At 34.6% G+C, this 15,042-nt stretch overlaps 1 protein-coding gene across 3 annotated transcripts in view; it reads left to right on the top strand.

Moving 5' to 3' along the window:
• Positions 1–679: 679 nt before the first annotated feature.
• The window catches only part of LOC143885413 (SET domain-containing protein), a 34,192-nt gene continuing 19,829 nt past the window's right edge, over positions 680–15,042 (top strand). Inside the window, exons 1-13 of one of the 3 annotated variants that reach the window (XM_077389573.1) lie at positions 680–826; positions 979–1,069; positions 1,195–1,369; positions 2,613–2,718; positions 2,985–3,061; positions 4,888–4,914; positions 7,125–7,297; positions 7,447–7,560; positions 8,289–8,369; positions 12,014–12,078; positions 13,712–13,768; positions 14,252–14,323; positions 14,500–14,748. In XM_077389573.1, the coding sequence (XP_077245688.1) occupies positions 776–826; positions 979–1,069; positions 1,195–1,369; positions 2,613–2,718; positions 2,985–3,061; positions 4,888–4,914; positions 7,125–7,297; positions 7,447–7,560; positions 8,289–8,369; positions 12,014–12,078; positions 13,712–13,768; positions 14,252–14,323; positions 14,500–14,748 (1,338 nt within the window). In that variant the 5' untranslated portion in view covers positions 680–775. Of the gene's footprint in view, positions 827–978; positions 1,070–1,194; positions 1,370–2,604; positions 2,719–2,984; positions 3,062–4,887; positions 4,915–7,124; positions 7,298–7,446; positions 7,561–8,288; positions 8,370–12,013; positions 12,079–13,711; positions 13,769–14,251; positions 14,324–14,499; positions 14,749–15,042 lie in introns of those variants that run through there. The other 2 variants (XM_077389574.1, XM_077389575.1) reach the window with 2 other exon arrangements.

Here is a 15,042-nt window from a genome sequence, read left to right as displayed (position 1 = left end):
CTAATAGAACTAGGGAGAGTAATTCAACACATTCGCATAGGCTCTGTTCACTTGTTTTCCCGCTGCAGCAAAGGAAAAGAAAGGAAAGGAATCTGATGTGGCAAAATGGAAAGGAAAGGAAAAGAAACTGTGATCTTCCCTCACTTTCTCGTTGTTCACTTGCTCAAAAAGCGAGAGAAAATATGCAGGAAACTTGTTTTCTCGCTGAAATTGAACCTGAACCCATCTATTTGAACCCATAAAACGGTACTAAAATATATAGATATGAACCAAAAAATCGAAAAACCCATTATATACTTGTTTAAGCAATGGAAAATAGGAAAGATGGAAAAAAAGCACATCTAATCTGAACCTATATATCTGAGGTAAACAAGTGAACAAGTGAACCTGTGATTAATTATTTTCCCAGGATAAATCTGAGGTAAAAATAACCCATCTATATAACAGCGAAAATCGAAACTTGAACCCATCTGTATAACAGAGGCAAAAACCCATATATCTGAGTTAAAAAAACCCCATTATATACTTGTTTAAACACCATATATCTAAACCCATATAATTGTTTCCCAGGCTAATAACAGAGGCAAACAAGTGAACCTGTGATTTTTGGTAAAAAAGAAATAAAAAAATCCCAAATCCACAGAAGAAATAATAGATTCACTAGAACTAGGGAAAGTAATAAAAAAGGGGGTGGCCCAGGGAGAAAAGTGGGGAAATATATCATTTCCCTTGCATAAAGAAGACCTCCATTTCCAGGTTTTCTGCAACTCACTGTATGGAAGGCCAAGAAGAAGCCAAGCTCGACCGATTCTTGCACTGGTTGCAGGTCTGATTCCCCTACATATAACCATTTCCTCTCTCCTTATTTTCCACGTTTCTAGTTTTTACTTTGTTGATTTTGTTTTTTCCACCGAGGAAAACATAGTTTCCATTCATTTATATAAATATTGATATCTACTCCTTTGAATTCGAATGAAGGTGAATGGTGTTGAACTACGGGGTTGCAATATTCGATACTGTGGTCCCAATAAAGGGTTCGGTATTTTTTCTACTAATGATGACAGTAAAGGTAACTTTGGTAGAAATTGATTGTACCATCTGATTAAATTCATTCTTTTGCATGATGGGTAAAGAACACAAGTTTAATTTCTTGATGGGAATTCTATTTTGGTTTTTGGGTATTATTTTTTTCAGGCATTCTTTTAGTTTCTCCATTGGATTTGGCTATAACTCCCATGAGAGTATTGCAAGATCCTACTTTGGGTCCAAAATGTAGGGCAATGCTTGAGGAGGGGGATGTTGATGATCGGTTTTTAATGATTCTATTCCTAACTATGGAGCATGTTCGCAAGAACTCGTCGTGGAAGCCGTACGTATGCAATTGATGCTTTGGATTGATTATTCTCATTTGCTTTTCTTTTTACCCTTGCCAATGCTAGTTTGTAACAATGGCAAACCATCATTTTTGTGACATTTGTGGATAGAGACACATAATTATATTGGGTTACTGATGTTTGGTACTATCATGTTTTTATGATTTCACTAACTCATCTTGTCTTTTATTATTTAAACTGCTGTCAAAAGCTATTTCAGTTTACAAAAAGCTCTCAGAAGTCAATTAAAATAGAAAAAACAAGCTGAGTTTGTGTAATTATCAAAACATGGTAGTGCTAATATCAGTAGCCTTATATTGTTATTATGCATATACATCTGATACTGTGGCTAACTCTCTCTCTCTCTCTCTCTCTCTCTCTCCCTCTCTCTCTCTCATGCACACACACACAAACTTATATCAATGCTAATCTTTTAGCAACCTTCACCTTTTCGTAAGAATTTTTTTGGTTGGCTACACATCACAATGTTTTAACTTTCACCATGAATCCATACCTTTGATCATAGTTTTAAATTAAACGTTTCGGCCGAAATATTTCGGTTTCGGTTGCGACCGAAACGAAATTTACATGAAGTCGGTTCTTTATAAGATTTCGGCGAAATTTCGGTTGAAATTTCATTTTTAGCCTTTTTTACAAAATTTCCACTGAAATTTTAAATAGATCCACCGAAATTTTAAAAAAGTCCACCGAAATGTTATAATTCCCACCGAAAATTTTGAAATATTGACCAAAATAGCCAAAATTTCCATTGAAATCACTGAAATTTACACCGAAATTTAGACATTTCAGTCAAATTTTTTTTTAAAATGAAATCTTAATCATATTTTTACATGATTTCGGCCGAAATTTCTGCCCGAAACCGACATTGAAACCGAAATTTAAAACCTTGCCTTTGATGTTATCATGTTTCTTTCTCCAAATTGACTTTGCTGACTGTTTATTTAACAATGACACATTATTTTTTAGATATTGTTGGCTTGGCCACACTTATACTTTTTTTGCATGTATAGATCTAATATTTATTTATTTTATAATGCTTTCATTTATAATATATTTGTAGAGATGCATCGGTATATGTGATTAGAGGGTTGCTTTGTGCCACCCTGGTCATGCATGAAACTGACGTCTGTTTATATCGATGCATATGAATGGGATTTTGCATTGATGTCTTTGGTTCCTTTTGGTCTTTGTTCGATGAACTTACGTGAAGAACGACAGATACCTTGACATGCTTCCAACTACATTTGGAACTCCACTTTGGTTTACTGATGAAGAGCTTTCAGAGCTGAAAGGGACAACATTGTATCGGGCGACTGAGTTGCAAGTAAAGACTTCAACATTATCTCTTTTCTCTTGGACTAGTTCTACATGCCCCACTTTAAACCTACTGCTTTGGATGCTTGCTATCATAGAGCTTTTTTAACATTACAGTAATGTTTTTTTTTTTTGGAATATATCTGAAGGGAATTTCACAGTACAGATTTTTTGTTCAATAGACTTCTCTTGGGCGTCCCCTACATTTACCCATATATCCATGCATGCTAATCTTGTTGATGCCAAATATATGATTAAAACAACTCTGTGTTACAGAAGAAAAAGTTGCAGGCTTTATTCAGTGATAAGGTGAAACACGTGGTTCAAGATCTTCTTGATGGCGAATTGGAAAGGTATGTGAAATCAGCCAGTCTTCTGTAACTTCAATATTACTGTGCAGGGCTTTTATCTGTTGTATACATCGTGGGTTACATCTTGTCCCATGTTTCTGTATTAAGTTTGCTTTATTAATGAAATTGATGACTGGTTATCTTTCGAAAAAAAAGATCATCAATGAATATTTTTAACTCATCCATTAGGAAATGCAACACTAGATACTAACGTCCCATTTTTTTTATAGGAGTGCGAACACTTGGCCGTACAACTTCATTCGATGAACCTGGCCTTTTCATCAGATATTTTACCTCAAAACACTGAAAAATGGAAATTTAAGTTGGTCAATACAGTAAAACGACCAATTACTCCAAAAGCTTAAGCTGTTGGAGAAGGCGTTATTTAATGTTTTAATACTTTAACACTCCCCCTCACTTATGGCCCCTCTTTTTAGGGTTGGCCTACACGTGGCACATGTGGCCCCTCTTTTGTTTGGTTGGCCATTGCATGTGGAATTTTAATATCAAGGAGGTTTTGTCCCACCAACCACTATGAGTTCCATACAAAATGTTAACAACTATACTGCTGGTCGTGCTTTTGATCCATATATCTTGTCCGACCTACCACTATGAGTTCCATATAAGATGTTAACAACTATACTGCTGGTCAAGATTTTGATAATAGATGATTGTTAGGGAACTACTTGTTATAACCGATTCCTTCTATTTTGTACTTCCTTCTTCCATCAACCAACATGGTTGCTTCTATTGATGTTCTAAGAGTATGGCTGATGACATACTCATTGTCATATAGCTCCTCATAAAGGAAATATTATTGACAATTATCTGGTTTAGCAACCTATGATTGACTTCTTTGTCTCCTTGGCTGTGGTGTCGAGTTATGACTGCATTTTATGTTGACAACATTGGCATGGTCCGGTTGCTTCAGTTCGTCTTTCATTGTACATTAAGCATATTGAGGTTGATTGTCACTCAATTATTATTTCTGAGTGACCATATAATGAACTTTTTCACCAAACTCAAGGTTGAATACTGACTTATCCTTTTGTTGTTAACTGTCATTTACTGTGTCAATTTGAACATTGTGTCTCGCACAACACAGTTATGCATCGTAAAAATACCATATGAAATGTCAATTTTGTCATTTTTATTTTTGTGGTGTAGGGTGTAGTATTGAATCATGAAAGTTTTGCTGTTGAATTGTCAATTTACTGTAATTACAGGGGTACCATAAGTTCAGCATTCCCAGTTTGACTCGGCCAACTAATGTTGTAAATAAATATCCTTGCAGGTCTTATTTGGAAGTTATTCTCATCTTCTTTATCTTCAGAAGTTAGGATTTAGATTCTAGAAGCATCTTTATTTCAATTTGATTGAGGGCATCATGTCTTCTGATTTTCATTAGTTTCTTATGATGGGTTCCTTACCAAGTGCGCTTTGTGTCAGCTTTTCATTTTTCTTCTGCATCATATTCTTTGTTGCATATTTCTATAATTTTGAAGTTGAGGGGCTTATTCTTAGCACTCAATAGCAGTAGACTTTAAACTAATTTGTCTGATCACTTATCCAAATTAGGATCTTCTAGCGAACCATTTTATATGGGGCAATCCTTACCCCCTGAAGTGCACATGTAATCCATTATTATTTAATAAAATTGTTACCTCCATCATAAAAAAAATGTAATATGGACTGACACTACTAGATGTTTACTATATTGAAGTACTTTGGAAGTGTGAAGTTATATTTGTCTTTCTTTTTTCCATTCTTTTAGGTTCTATTAGTTGGATTTGATACTAAGCATTGCAATTTGGTTTGTTATTTTTCAGGGAGGTATGCTTTGAGGACTTTCTTTGGTATGCATATTGTTTGATACAACTTTTATATTTAATTCACCAACCTGCGCTATAATCTATGCTGATTTATTTATTTTCAAAAGTTTATGGCTAATAATGTTCTTTCTCTAATGTTTCTAAATCTTTTGATTCCAACAGCTGGTTGTGTTATTGTTCCTGTTGAATAATTAAAGTGTCATCTATAAATCGGTGGCTTCTATATGTCCAACAAACTGATCAATAGTAAAAATAAGATTAGCTGTTTAACCACCGTATGGAGTTTTATCTGTTCTCACTCTTAAGTCATTTGACCCAGATATCAAAATCTAGAAGTCAGTAGGCTTCTGTGGTTTATGGTTACCTAAGATCCGTTTCTTATTTAAATTTTGAATCACCAGTTTGGGCTGGTGATTATCAATGGACTGGAAACTTGGAAAGTAGAGGGAAGGGAACAACACTCACAAATACAGTACATTTCATAAGTTCTATACGGAATATGTTTAGATTTGTGTCACATCTGACGACGGGGAATGATAGTGAAGGTCCAAATTTCTCTCATGATATTGGGTTGGTGGTTATCAGTGGACTAGAAATTTGGAAATTAGAGGAAACAACACACTAGTACAGATAATTTCTTATGTTCTGTAGGGAAAACATTGAAATTTGTGTCACATTTGATTACTGAGAATGAGAGTGAAGGACAACATTTCATTTATGAGATTGGAATAAATTTCAGGTGAGCAATTATCCATATCGTTTTAAAGTCCATATATACTTGGAAAGATTGTGGAGCCTACAAATTCTATCCATGGAACTAGTGCTGTGGTTAAGCATGGAGAGCTTTCCAATATGATCATCAATTCCTCAACCGGTATTTTAGTTACAAACTTACAATGTAATTTATGTTGTGACAAATCAATATAAAATCCTGAATGAATCATCTATTAGCCATAAACTACTTCAGTAAGAGATCTCCTTTTTGCTAATTCTGTCATCTGTGTTTCTTAATCATCAGATGACTCTCCATTGCGAATAGTTAAAACTTGGGGAAACATCTATTGGATCCCACCTTTCAGATGAAAAAACGTTATGGAAGTAAATGTCAACTCTGTTTTCCTTGTATGTTCTTATATCACAATTTCCCAACCCTGCAGACCCAGAAAAAGGCACATATCTGTGCTAACCTTTCTTCTAATTGCATATAGCCTATGGAAGATTGATTAAACCCCAATTTGAGAACAACAAAACCAAACTTTGATTGATGTTTGTTATGGAATCCAGGTCGAGCAGGTGTTGGGGCTTATTAGAGAGTACAAGAATAGTGAGATTGGCTTTCTGGGGGCTAATTGCAATTAGTGACCCCACTGTATCCAAAGTAATTGATCTTCTAGAGGGCCTTAAAATTTATTTAACCTTTATCATAGGATCTTTGATAATCAAAGGTGACTCTTTTTGTGAGGAGTTGCTTTCTATAGACACCTTGGAGACTTGTGGATTGTGTTGAGGAGATTTCTTGGCTGAAGTTGGTGTCTCAAGTGTTTCATGGTTGTAAACTTCTTCATAGAAGAACCCAACTAGAGCCGGGATTAGAGCCTGGTAGATTCCTTTCACCTTCTTCATGAAATTTTTCTAAAGGATTCATTTTAGCCGACCCCAACTAGTTTGGGACAAAGGTTTTGTTGAGTTGAGTTCGAGAATTAGTAAAGATATGTTACATATAAGAAAATTAGTAATGATACATAGCTTAAGGGTCTTTCTTAATGACTGAACTCTTCATTTGCTCATCGCTCAACTCTTTTAAGAGATCTTCATCCTTGGAAGAAATCTTCTACAGATTTGCTCATTCAATTAGTTCTATCTGCTAGAATATGCTCTTTTTATTTTTATTTGAAGATTATGATATGTAGCTTGAGAAATTTAAAAACAAAATTGTGTTTTTTTACTGAAGTTTTGAAGTTTTGAAGTGTTTTTGGTGACCCAAACGAATAGATACTTGTATCTGAACATATAGTAATCGAATAACATAATTGCTACTTGCGGCAAAAAACTTACATTTGAATGCTGTCACTTTTGTAAAATTTCATTTCATGGATCTGAAGATTGCAATCTTTTCTACTTCATGATGTGATATTTTAGCTTCATAAACCTATCTTCTTAAAACAAATAAATTTGATTCGTACCTTCCAAAAAAATAAAAATTGATTCCTATATCTTCAATTGCATTATGACAGGGCAAACTCCATATTTTGGGCTCGGGCCTTGAACATTCCTTTACCGCGTTCTTATGTATTTCCTCAATCACTAGAAGATCCTGAAAATTGTTTTTTGCCCCTTAACAAAGAATTTGGAGCTTCCCTGTCTCAAATTTCCGGTGAGGTGTTGAGTCATGGAAAAGATGAAAATGGTGGGTTCATCATTCCTTAATCATGATTACCCAAGTGATTTGTAATTTACTCAGAATGTTAGGAAAGACGTAGGCCATGTTTGAGATTAATAATCAAGTTTCAAGATGCAAATAATAAATTAAAATGGGATGACGTGATTTCATTTTAGGTAGCCATTCTTGCGAGGGGAAAAGAGAAGGCACTGAAGCAACATCAACTTCAACACAACCAGAGACTATTTGGGTTGAAGGTCTTGTTCCTGGCATTGATTTCTGCAACCACGGTATGCTGCTTACCTTTTTATTCACTTTTTATCATTCAAATTGTTTCGCACCATAAAATGAAAATATGAATTTAAACAATTCCTAAAGGAAACAAAAGGGAAGATAATTTCACGCTGTTCCTACTTGTAAACACCATCTCCCTGACTAGTGACTACATAAGCAAGAGTTTTACCTTATTATCTGTCAATTTAGGTGCTCTCTGACAATTTTCCCGTACTGAAGTAGAATAGTGTTGTCTGCCATAGCCTCTTAGTTGTTAACAAAATTTTTGTTGATGTTAGGTATTGAAATATTGCATTTTAATGATGATATGTCATCATTCTGAACATCAGTGAATATGCATAGACCTGGTTGCCTAGTCTTGTTGTATTTATGCATGCTTATTTTGGGCTTTATCTCTTAGTATGTACTCAGTACAAAGTACAAACTATGCATTTATTCAACGCTAAATAAATCTAAAAGTATTATACTTAAAATATTATTGCTTGAATTACAGGTGTGGGAATTAACTTTAGTATAACTCTTCGTAAAGGCATCATTGAGAAGTTCAATTATCTGTTTTATTTTGATTGCTTGAAAACTGGTAACCATTTATGGAAAATTCTGCAAGTTCAATATTTTCAATGGAGAGTTTCTCAGAAGAGGTTCATATATATTTCTACTTCAATTGTCATTTAAAAAAAAAAATATATTTCTACTTCAATTGAGTAGATTTTCTTGTTTGCAGATATAATGGCTGCAGCAACATGGGAAGTTGATGAAACAGGATCAACAACTGGAGTTCCTTCTTCGATGTACCTCCTATCTGGTAGTGAATTTTCCATCCTTATGTTTTGTGTATATGATTTTTAATATTTGCTATGTTAAAAGTTTTGAAGTTTTGAAGTGTTTTTGGTGATCCAATTCGGTATACCTATAGTGCCTTAACGTGGCAAATTAATTAACCTTTCTGGTCTATAGGTTTCTCTTGTATTTGGTTGTTCGAATCGAATCTCCAAAACTTGCAACATTTTCATTTTATTTTGGTGCCATGTTTTTTCACCACATGCTTGCTTCAAAAGAATAAAGGAGGAAGAAAAAGGAGAAATGAGAAGAATTAGTATGGTGTGAGTTATTCTTCACACTCGTTTTTTTACTACACTTATGATAAATTCACGAAGGACAAAAATACCCTCATGAAAGACATAAACACTCTCTCACCCCTACAAGTAAAATAAAATAAAATAAATGAATGTTATTTAAACTCCCCCAATGCTCCCCCTTAAGCAGGAGGATATATGTCGAGATCGCACAACTTGTGAGGATTACCAGGAGGGAAACAACTATAATGAGGACAACATCGACTATTTACCAGTTTTTTCTAACTGTTATCTGTCATGTGATGCTTGAGACTTTGAGAATTGATATGGTCTTGTGTTTTTTTATTATTTTTAAGGTTATTATCCAATATGCATGCCCTTGGATGGAAAATAGATTATTAGTATGTGATAAGTTTGTTAGCAAACAATTCGTATTATGATGTTTTTTTAACAATTCGTATTATGATGTTGATAACTAATCATGGCAGTTTCTATTTAAATTAATGGATTTATATGATAAATAAATAATTGGATGTATTATTATTCTCTAATTTGTTTGTGATTTTTCATAGGAAAATGTTATAACCGCCCCTTTTTAGTACTTGGGACTGCTCCCTCTAGTGTAAATGAGTAGTCTTAAATACACTAGAGGGGGCTGTCCCAAGTAAGAAAAGGAGGCGAATATATCACTTCCCTTTTTTATATTCTTTTGATATATCTATATATAAATCATAATGAATCTTACAATTTATGATACGATTCCGATTCGACCCCTATTATGATTTACGATTCGATTCTGATTTTCAAATTATTAGCAGCACCTATCGATTGATTGTTTATTTAAATGAGAACCAGTCCAATCTTCATCAAATTATACTTCTCTATCCATAGTCCCATGGTTCGCTTAGAATATACCTTTTCCTAGTTCAACCATGAGATATCTGAGAATTCTAACGAGATGCCCATGGGGCATTCATGAATTGACTTTCAATACTAACAGCATAAGCAATGTCAGGGAGTATGATCAACTTATGAACTAACCTCTAATAAAAATCAAGGACATCAGATACCTTCCCCTCTTGATCATGAAGCCCATGGTTTTGTTCCATCAAAGCATCTATAGGCTTAATCTCCAACTTTCCTATCTCTTTCAACAAGTATAAAAAATAATTTTTTTGGGACATAATTATCTGACATTCTGACTTGGCAACCTCAATTCACAAAAGTATCACAAAGAACCCAAACATGTAAGGTTGAATACCTTACTAGGGTATCATTTCAACTTTTGAATAATGTTAGCTATCTCTTATGACTATTGTATCATCAACATACACAATTACTATAGCAGTACCTTCGTGATCCCTCTTCACTAACATATTTTGGTGAACCCATCTTCTATTGAGCCCGATTTGTAACATGAGCAGCTATCACACCTTGCTCAGGGAGACTGATTTAGGCCATAGCCTTTTCATCCTACAGAAAATTTTCTTCTCCCCTTTAGGTTGGAAACTTCAAGATTGGCAGCAAGGGAAAGGTTTCTGTATAATCTATCTCATATGTTTGTGTATCGTAAACCCCTATGCCAAAAGCCTTACCTTACACCTTCCATTTTCTCATTTGGTTTGTGTTTCAAGGTGTACATCCATATAACAGCCAAAAGGTTTCCAGGCATCCATTTTTCATAGTTCTGATAATCTTCCTTAGGCTCCTTGATTCATCCAATGTTCCCAATCTTCCACTAATGAACATCATGGTGTGACCATTCTAAGTAGTTTGTTATGTCAAGATTGATGGTGGTAATCGAAACTCCAAGATGGTCCATCTGGATATGTACACGGGAACACATCTTCAGCCATTCATGATCATATCTCATTTGACAACCACTAAATCAAGTCCCACAGCCTTAAAATCATAAAGATTGATATATTGTTCTATATCATCCAAAAACACAGATCATCCACTATAAAATAAATAAAAAATTATAATTCTTTATAAATCTTGATCTTTCGGACTATGCATCTCTTACGGACTTAAATGCCCTCGCATAATAGTGCCGCTAATGTTAGCCATACCCAACACTTCATCTTTTTGCTGCAATCACGCACTCAACCTGTAGGTCTGGATCAAGGGCTGGAGTCTAAAGTAACCTAGCTCTCATACCAAAACCGATAATGAAGGAAGAAAAAATGACAGATATAAAGGAGAAACAACGAGAACAATTCATATGAGGCAAGTTACTGTTCACTTATATTACTTTTTTGTTTATCATTTAGCAAGACAGTAAAAATGACAATATGCCCTTTTGGAACACATTAAATGCGCACTGCTACATACAAAATAAAGTAAAAGAGCTTTAAACTCTCAACAGGTTCATGCTTAGCAATCTCTTTTATGCATGACCAACTGATCCTATTTCTTTTGCATGAGAAAATATGGTTCAAATTTTAGTAGTAAATTATCTCATTTCTTTCTTGTAAGAAATACTGGTTCAAAAATTAATAATTACATCATGATAGAGGTGATGAGCAGATTGCATTCTGTTAAAGTATAATAAATAACGCCATCTCCAATGGCCGCTTTGGAGTAAGTGGTTGTTTGACATGGTACCAGAGCAAAGGTCCGCGGTTCAAAACTCCTTGATATTAAAAATTCACATGCAATGGCAAACCCAAAAGAGGGGCCACATGTGCAACGTGTAGGCTAACCCTAAAAAAGAGGGGCCACAAGTGAGGGGGAGTGTTAAAACTTAAAGTATAAAAGATTAAATAACGCCATCTCCAATGGCTTAAGCTTTTGGAGTAGGTGGGTGTTTGACACATTCATTACCAAGGCGCTTGATTGGATCCTAAATGGTCAATCCCTCTGACTAATTATAAAGAGTCTTCATTTGATACAAACTATTGGCGATGGACATTGTTCTTTTCTTTCAGTCAAGGATAGAGTGGTGAAATTGATTATACAAAACTGTATAGTTAGAGGTGTAAAACCAATGTCTGAAATAGTCTTTATATCTTTGTTTCTATCTATGGATCTCTGACATTCCAATATCTGTTTTTTTTCTTTTTGGTTTAACCTTTATGAATATTATGTTGACTCAACTTTATATGTTTTTCTTTTGGTTTGACCTTTATGAATATTATGCGTGATCAAGTCTGAGTCGATTCACCTTTTCTGGACATTCGTTCTTACTTTATAAGAAGCTTCTTTTTGGATGTTTTCTCCCACCAGGATACTGCAAGTATGCTTTGGATATTTGTGCTCACCAAGATAATTTCTGTTTTTTGTTCTTTATTTTAAATATAGTGTTCGTATTTTTTTTCCATTGTCTTTTGAATAATCACAACATTTGTTCATTTTGTATTTATTTTGAAAGCTGAACGCTATGCCATCCAAACTGAGAAAGAGATATGCATTAGTTATGGTAACAAAGGGAATGAGGTATTTTCTTGTGCTTCTCTAGTGAGATCATTTCTCATGTCTTGATTTTTGTTGTAGAAATTTTTTACATGAATGCACGCATGTATCTACCAGAATGTTTCTTGAGTTTCTATAGCAAGCAAGCTGTATTTTCTTTTATGGAATTGTTATACATTACCCATTATGTGTAATTTGATTTTGTATAGTTTTCCACTGTTACTTTTTATAACCCCCTATCCTTAATTTGATTTCTTTCTTGCAACCGTTTTTTTTTTTTAATGTTGATTTTCCAATTTGTCTAGAATTGGTCTTGGCTCACCTTTGGCATGAGCATGTTGAGTTGGCCAAGAAATACATATAGAAGCTGTTTGATGCGTTGTATAGGTTTTCTTACGTTTTGAGAAAAATTATTACGCAATAAACGCGTTCAAAGTGTGCCATCATTCGGAGGGAAAGTTTTCTTGCACACACCCTACTTTGTGCTCAAACAACTGATTCACCATTCAATTCGTTCTTCTCAACATTCATGTGAGCCCCTAAAATGGGAAAGCGTGAATAAGAGGTCCATAATCTTAACTCTTCAAAAAAAAGAAGAAAAGAAAGGTCCATAATCTCGTAGCTCAAGGTGGCCTAAGATGGAGTAGAGTTTGATTGGTCTACTGGATAGCGTATAAATTATTTCCTTTATTTGTGAGCAGAGATGGTTCAGTTGGATTTGTTACAGTATTCTATGAAGTCCATCTCCTACTCATTTAGTATATTTTGCATATTACATGCATTATACTAAAAATCTGTTGACATACTAACTCTTCAGCAAATTATGGTATATTATTTTCTTTTTCCCATACATTGCACCAAGGTCGTTTTCTATCTGGCATATGGATATAAACTACCATTTGCGCCCTCATATGATGACTTGCTTGGCGGTCCTGATTCCAGACTGTCCATCCAATGGGTTCCCACTGAGGATGATCAATAACTTCAAAATCATTCTGGTCAGATGATCCTCACCATTCGGCCTATGGCCTACAAATGAAAGATAAAAAAAATGAAGTTGCCCACAGTCATCAGGAAATAAAAGACCTTTTATTGGACTGTTAGGAGTGTCTCAACATTGTGACTTTTGGACCATGCCCATTCAAGCCGCAGTCTACCAGATAGACAGTCTAGATAACTGTAACTTGATCACATGTATGATGGAGATAGCCCAGTTGATGGTTTTCTATCCACTGTGCCTTCTGGAAAATGATTTCTACTGAATTTCTGTAAATAAATTTAGTAGACTTACTTTTATGGAACATTTTGTACCTCGTAATCTGCATCAATTAAATGCTGTAAATTATAATTATGTGTTATATTATTTAGTTGTAGTTCTCTTTGAAGAAATATGATATGTTACTTCTATTACAATGATTTACAACAAATGAAGTGCAGTCTACATGACCTAATCCTTCTAAGGGAAAATTAGTTTTGTTTTTTTAATATTTTGACATAAGTATGATATGCATGTCATTAAATTTTACTAGTACAAGAATCAATTTCTTCTCGATAAATGGGTACATGTTCTTTTGAGTTGTTACACCACGTTCAACACTACAACTCGTGGCATCACTTGTACATCTTGACCACATTCAATCTTCTCTATTCGTTGCAGGAATTACTCTACCTGTATGGATTTGTGATTGATAATAATCCAGATGATTATCTCATGGTAGTGCCCTTCGTAATTTGTTGATAGAGTAACGTCTTCATCTTTTGTTCCGTGCACTTCTATTGTTTCTCAATCTTTAAACTAGTAATTTAGTCATCCTCTTTTATCATCTTTTGGTAAAACAGAGATTTTATATGGTGTAAGCCCATGTAGTCCATTATTTTTCAAAAAAGTGATGTGTGGATTACACCGTAGGATGATCTAAACCCTCCATTTGATGAGCCAAAATGTAAATAGGTTGTTCCCCAAAAATCATTTCCATAGGATGATCCCAACCCTCCAATCTATAGAGGGTTTAGATCATCCTATGGTGTAATCCGTACATCACTTTTTTGAAAAATACTGGACTACAGGGCTTACACCATATAAAAACTATACTAAAATATATCCTTTGTTTTGATGTGTGTGGTGGCAACTCATATATTTCTGAAATGATCAATTGCAGCTGGATGAAAGTCAAGGCCTGATTGATATTTTATACAGGTACATTATCCAATAGGAGCCTTTCAGAGCGACGCATTTGCTGATTCGAAAGCACGGCTTCTAGAAATACAGGTTTGCCATTTCTCATAAGCATTCCAGTTACACATTTTAGGGAATAATATCTAGTATGAGAGATGTGTGGGTTTCACCACTTTTATGGTTATTGTTGGATACTTTATGCAAACCTTTCTCCTTCAAATTAATTTCTGATGAATTGTTTTATTACCGGATGTAATTGGTGCTTGCAGAAGACTGAAATGAGGTGTCTTTTACCTAGAAATTTGCTAGACCATGGATTTTTTTCAGGATCCCCTCCGCAAGATGAAGATAGAAATAAGTATCAAAGTGGTCAGCATTGCAATTATAGCTGGAGTGGTCAGCGCAAGGTTCCCTGTTATTTGAATAAGCTGGTTTTCCCTGAGAATTTCTTGACTGCCTTAAGGACCATAGCCATGGAAGAGGAGGAACTAAATCAGGTTTCATCATTGCTGGAAGAGGTTTGGTTTTCTCTTTGTTTCTTTAGCTGTAATTTTATTTGGATAATTGGTTGTTCCAAGTATTTCAGTGGCATGCTTCTGAATATATATATAAGCAACCTTAACCCTCTGATACAATCTTGACCACCCATTCAATTTGATCCTACCCCTTAAACCCCGTTAAGAGCAAACGGTTGATCTTAACGTAAAGACTTCCTCGGTCTTGAATTAGAAAGAAAAAGGAGAAACAATATGTATGATTTATTGATTTTCTCCTTATATGAATCTTTTAACATCCCCTAAACTAATTTGGGA

Source organism: Tasmannia lanceolata, unplaced genomic scaffold (genome assembly GCF_043159265.1).
Source record: "Tasmannia lanceolata isolate RefF3 unplaced genomic scaffold, GAP_Taslan_0.1 ptg000008l, whole genome shotgun sequence".
Classification (NCBI taxonomy): Eukaryota; Viridiplantae; Streptophyta; class Magnoliopsida; order Canellales; family Winteraceae; genus Tasmannia; species Tasmannia lanceolata.
This window is presented reverse-complemented; position numbering and strand designations above follow the sequence as displayed.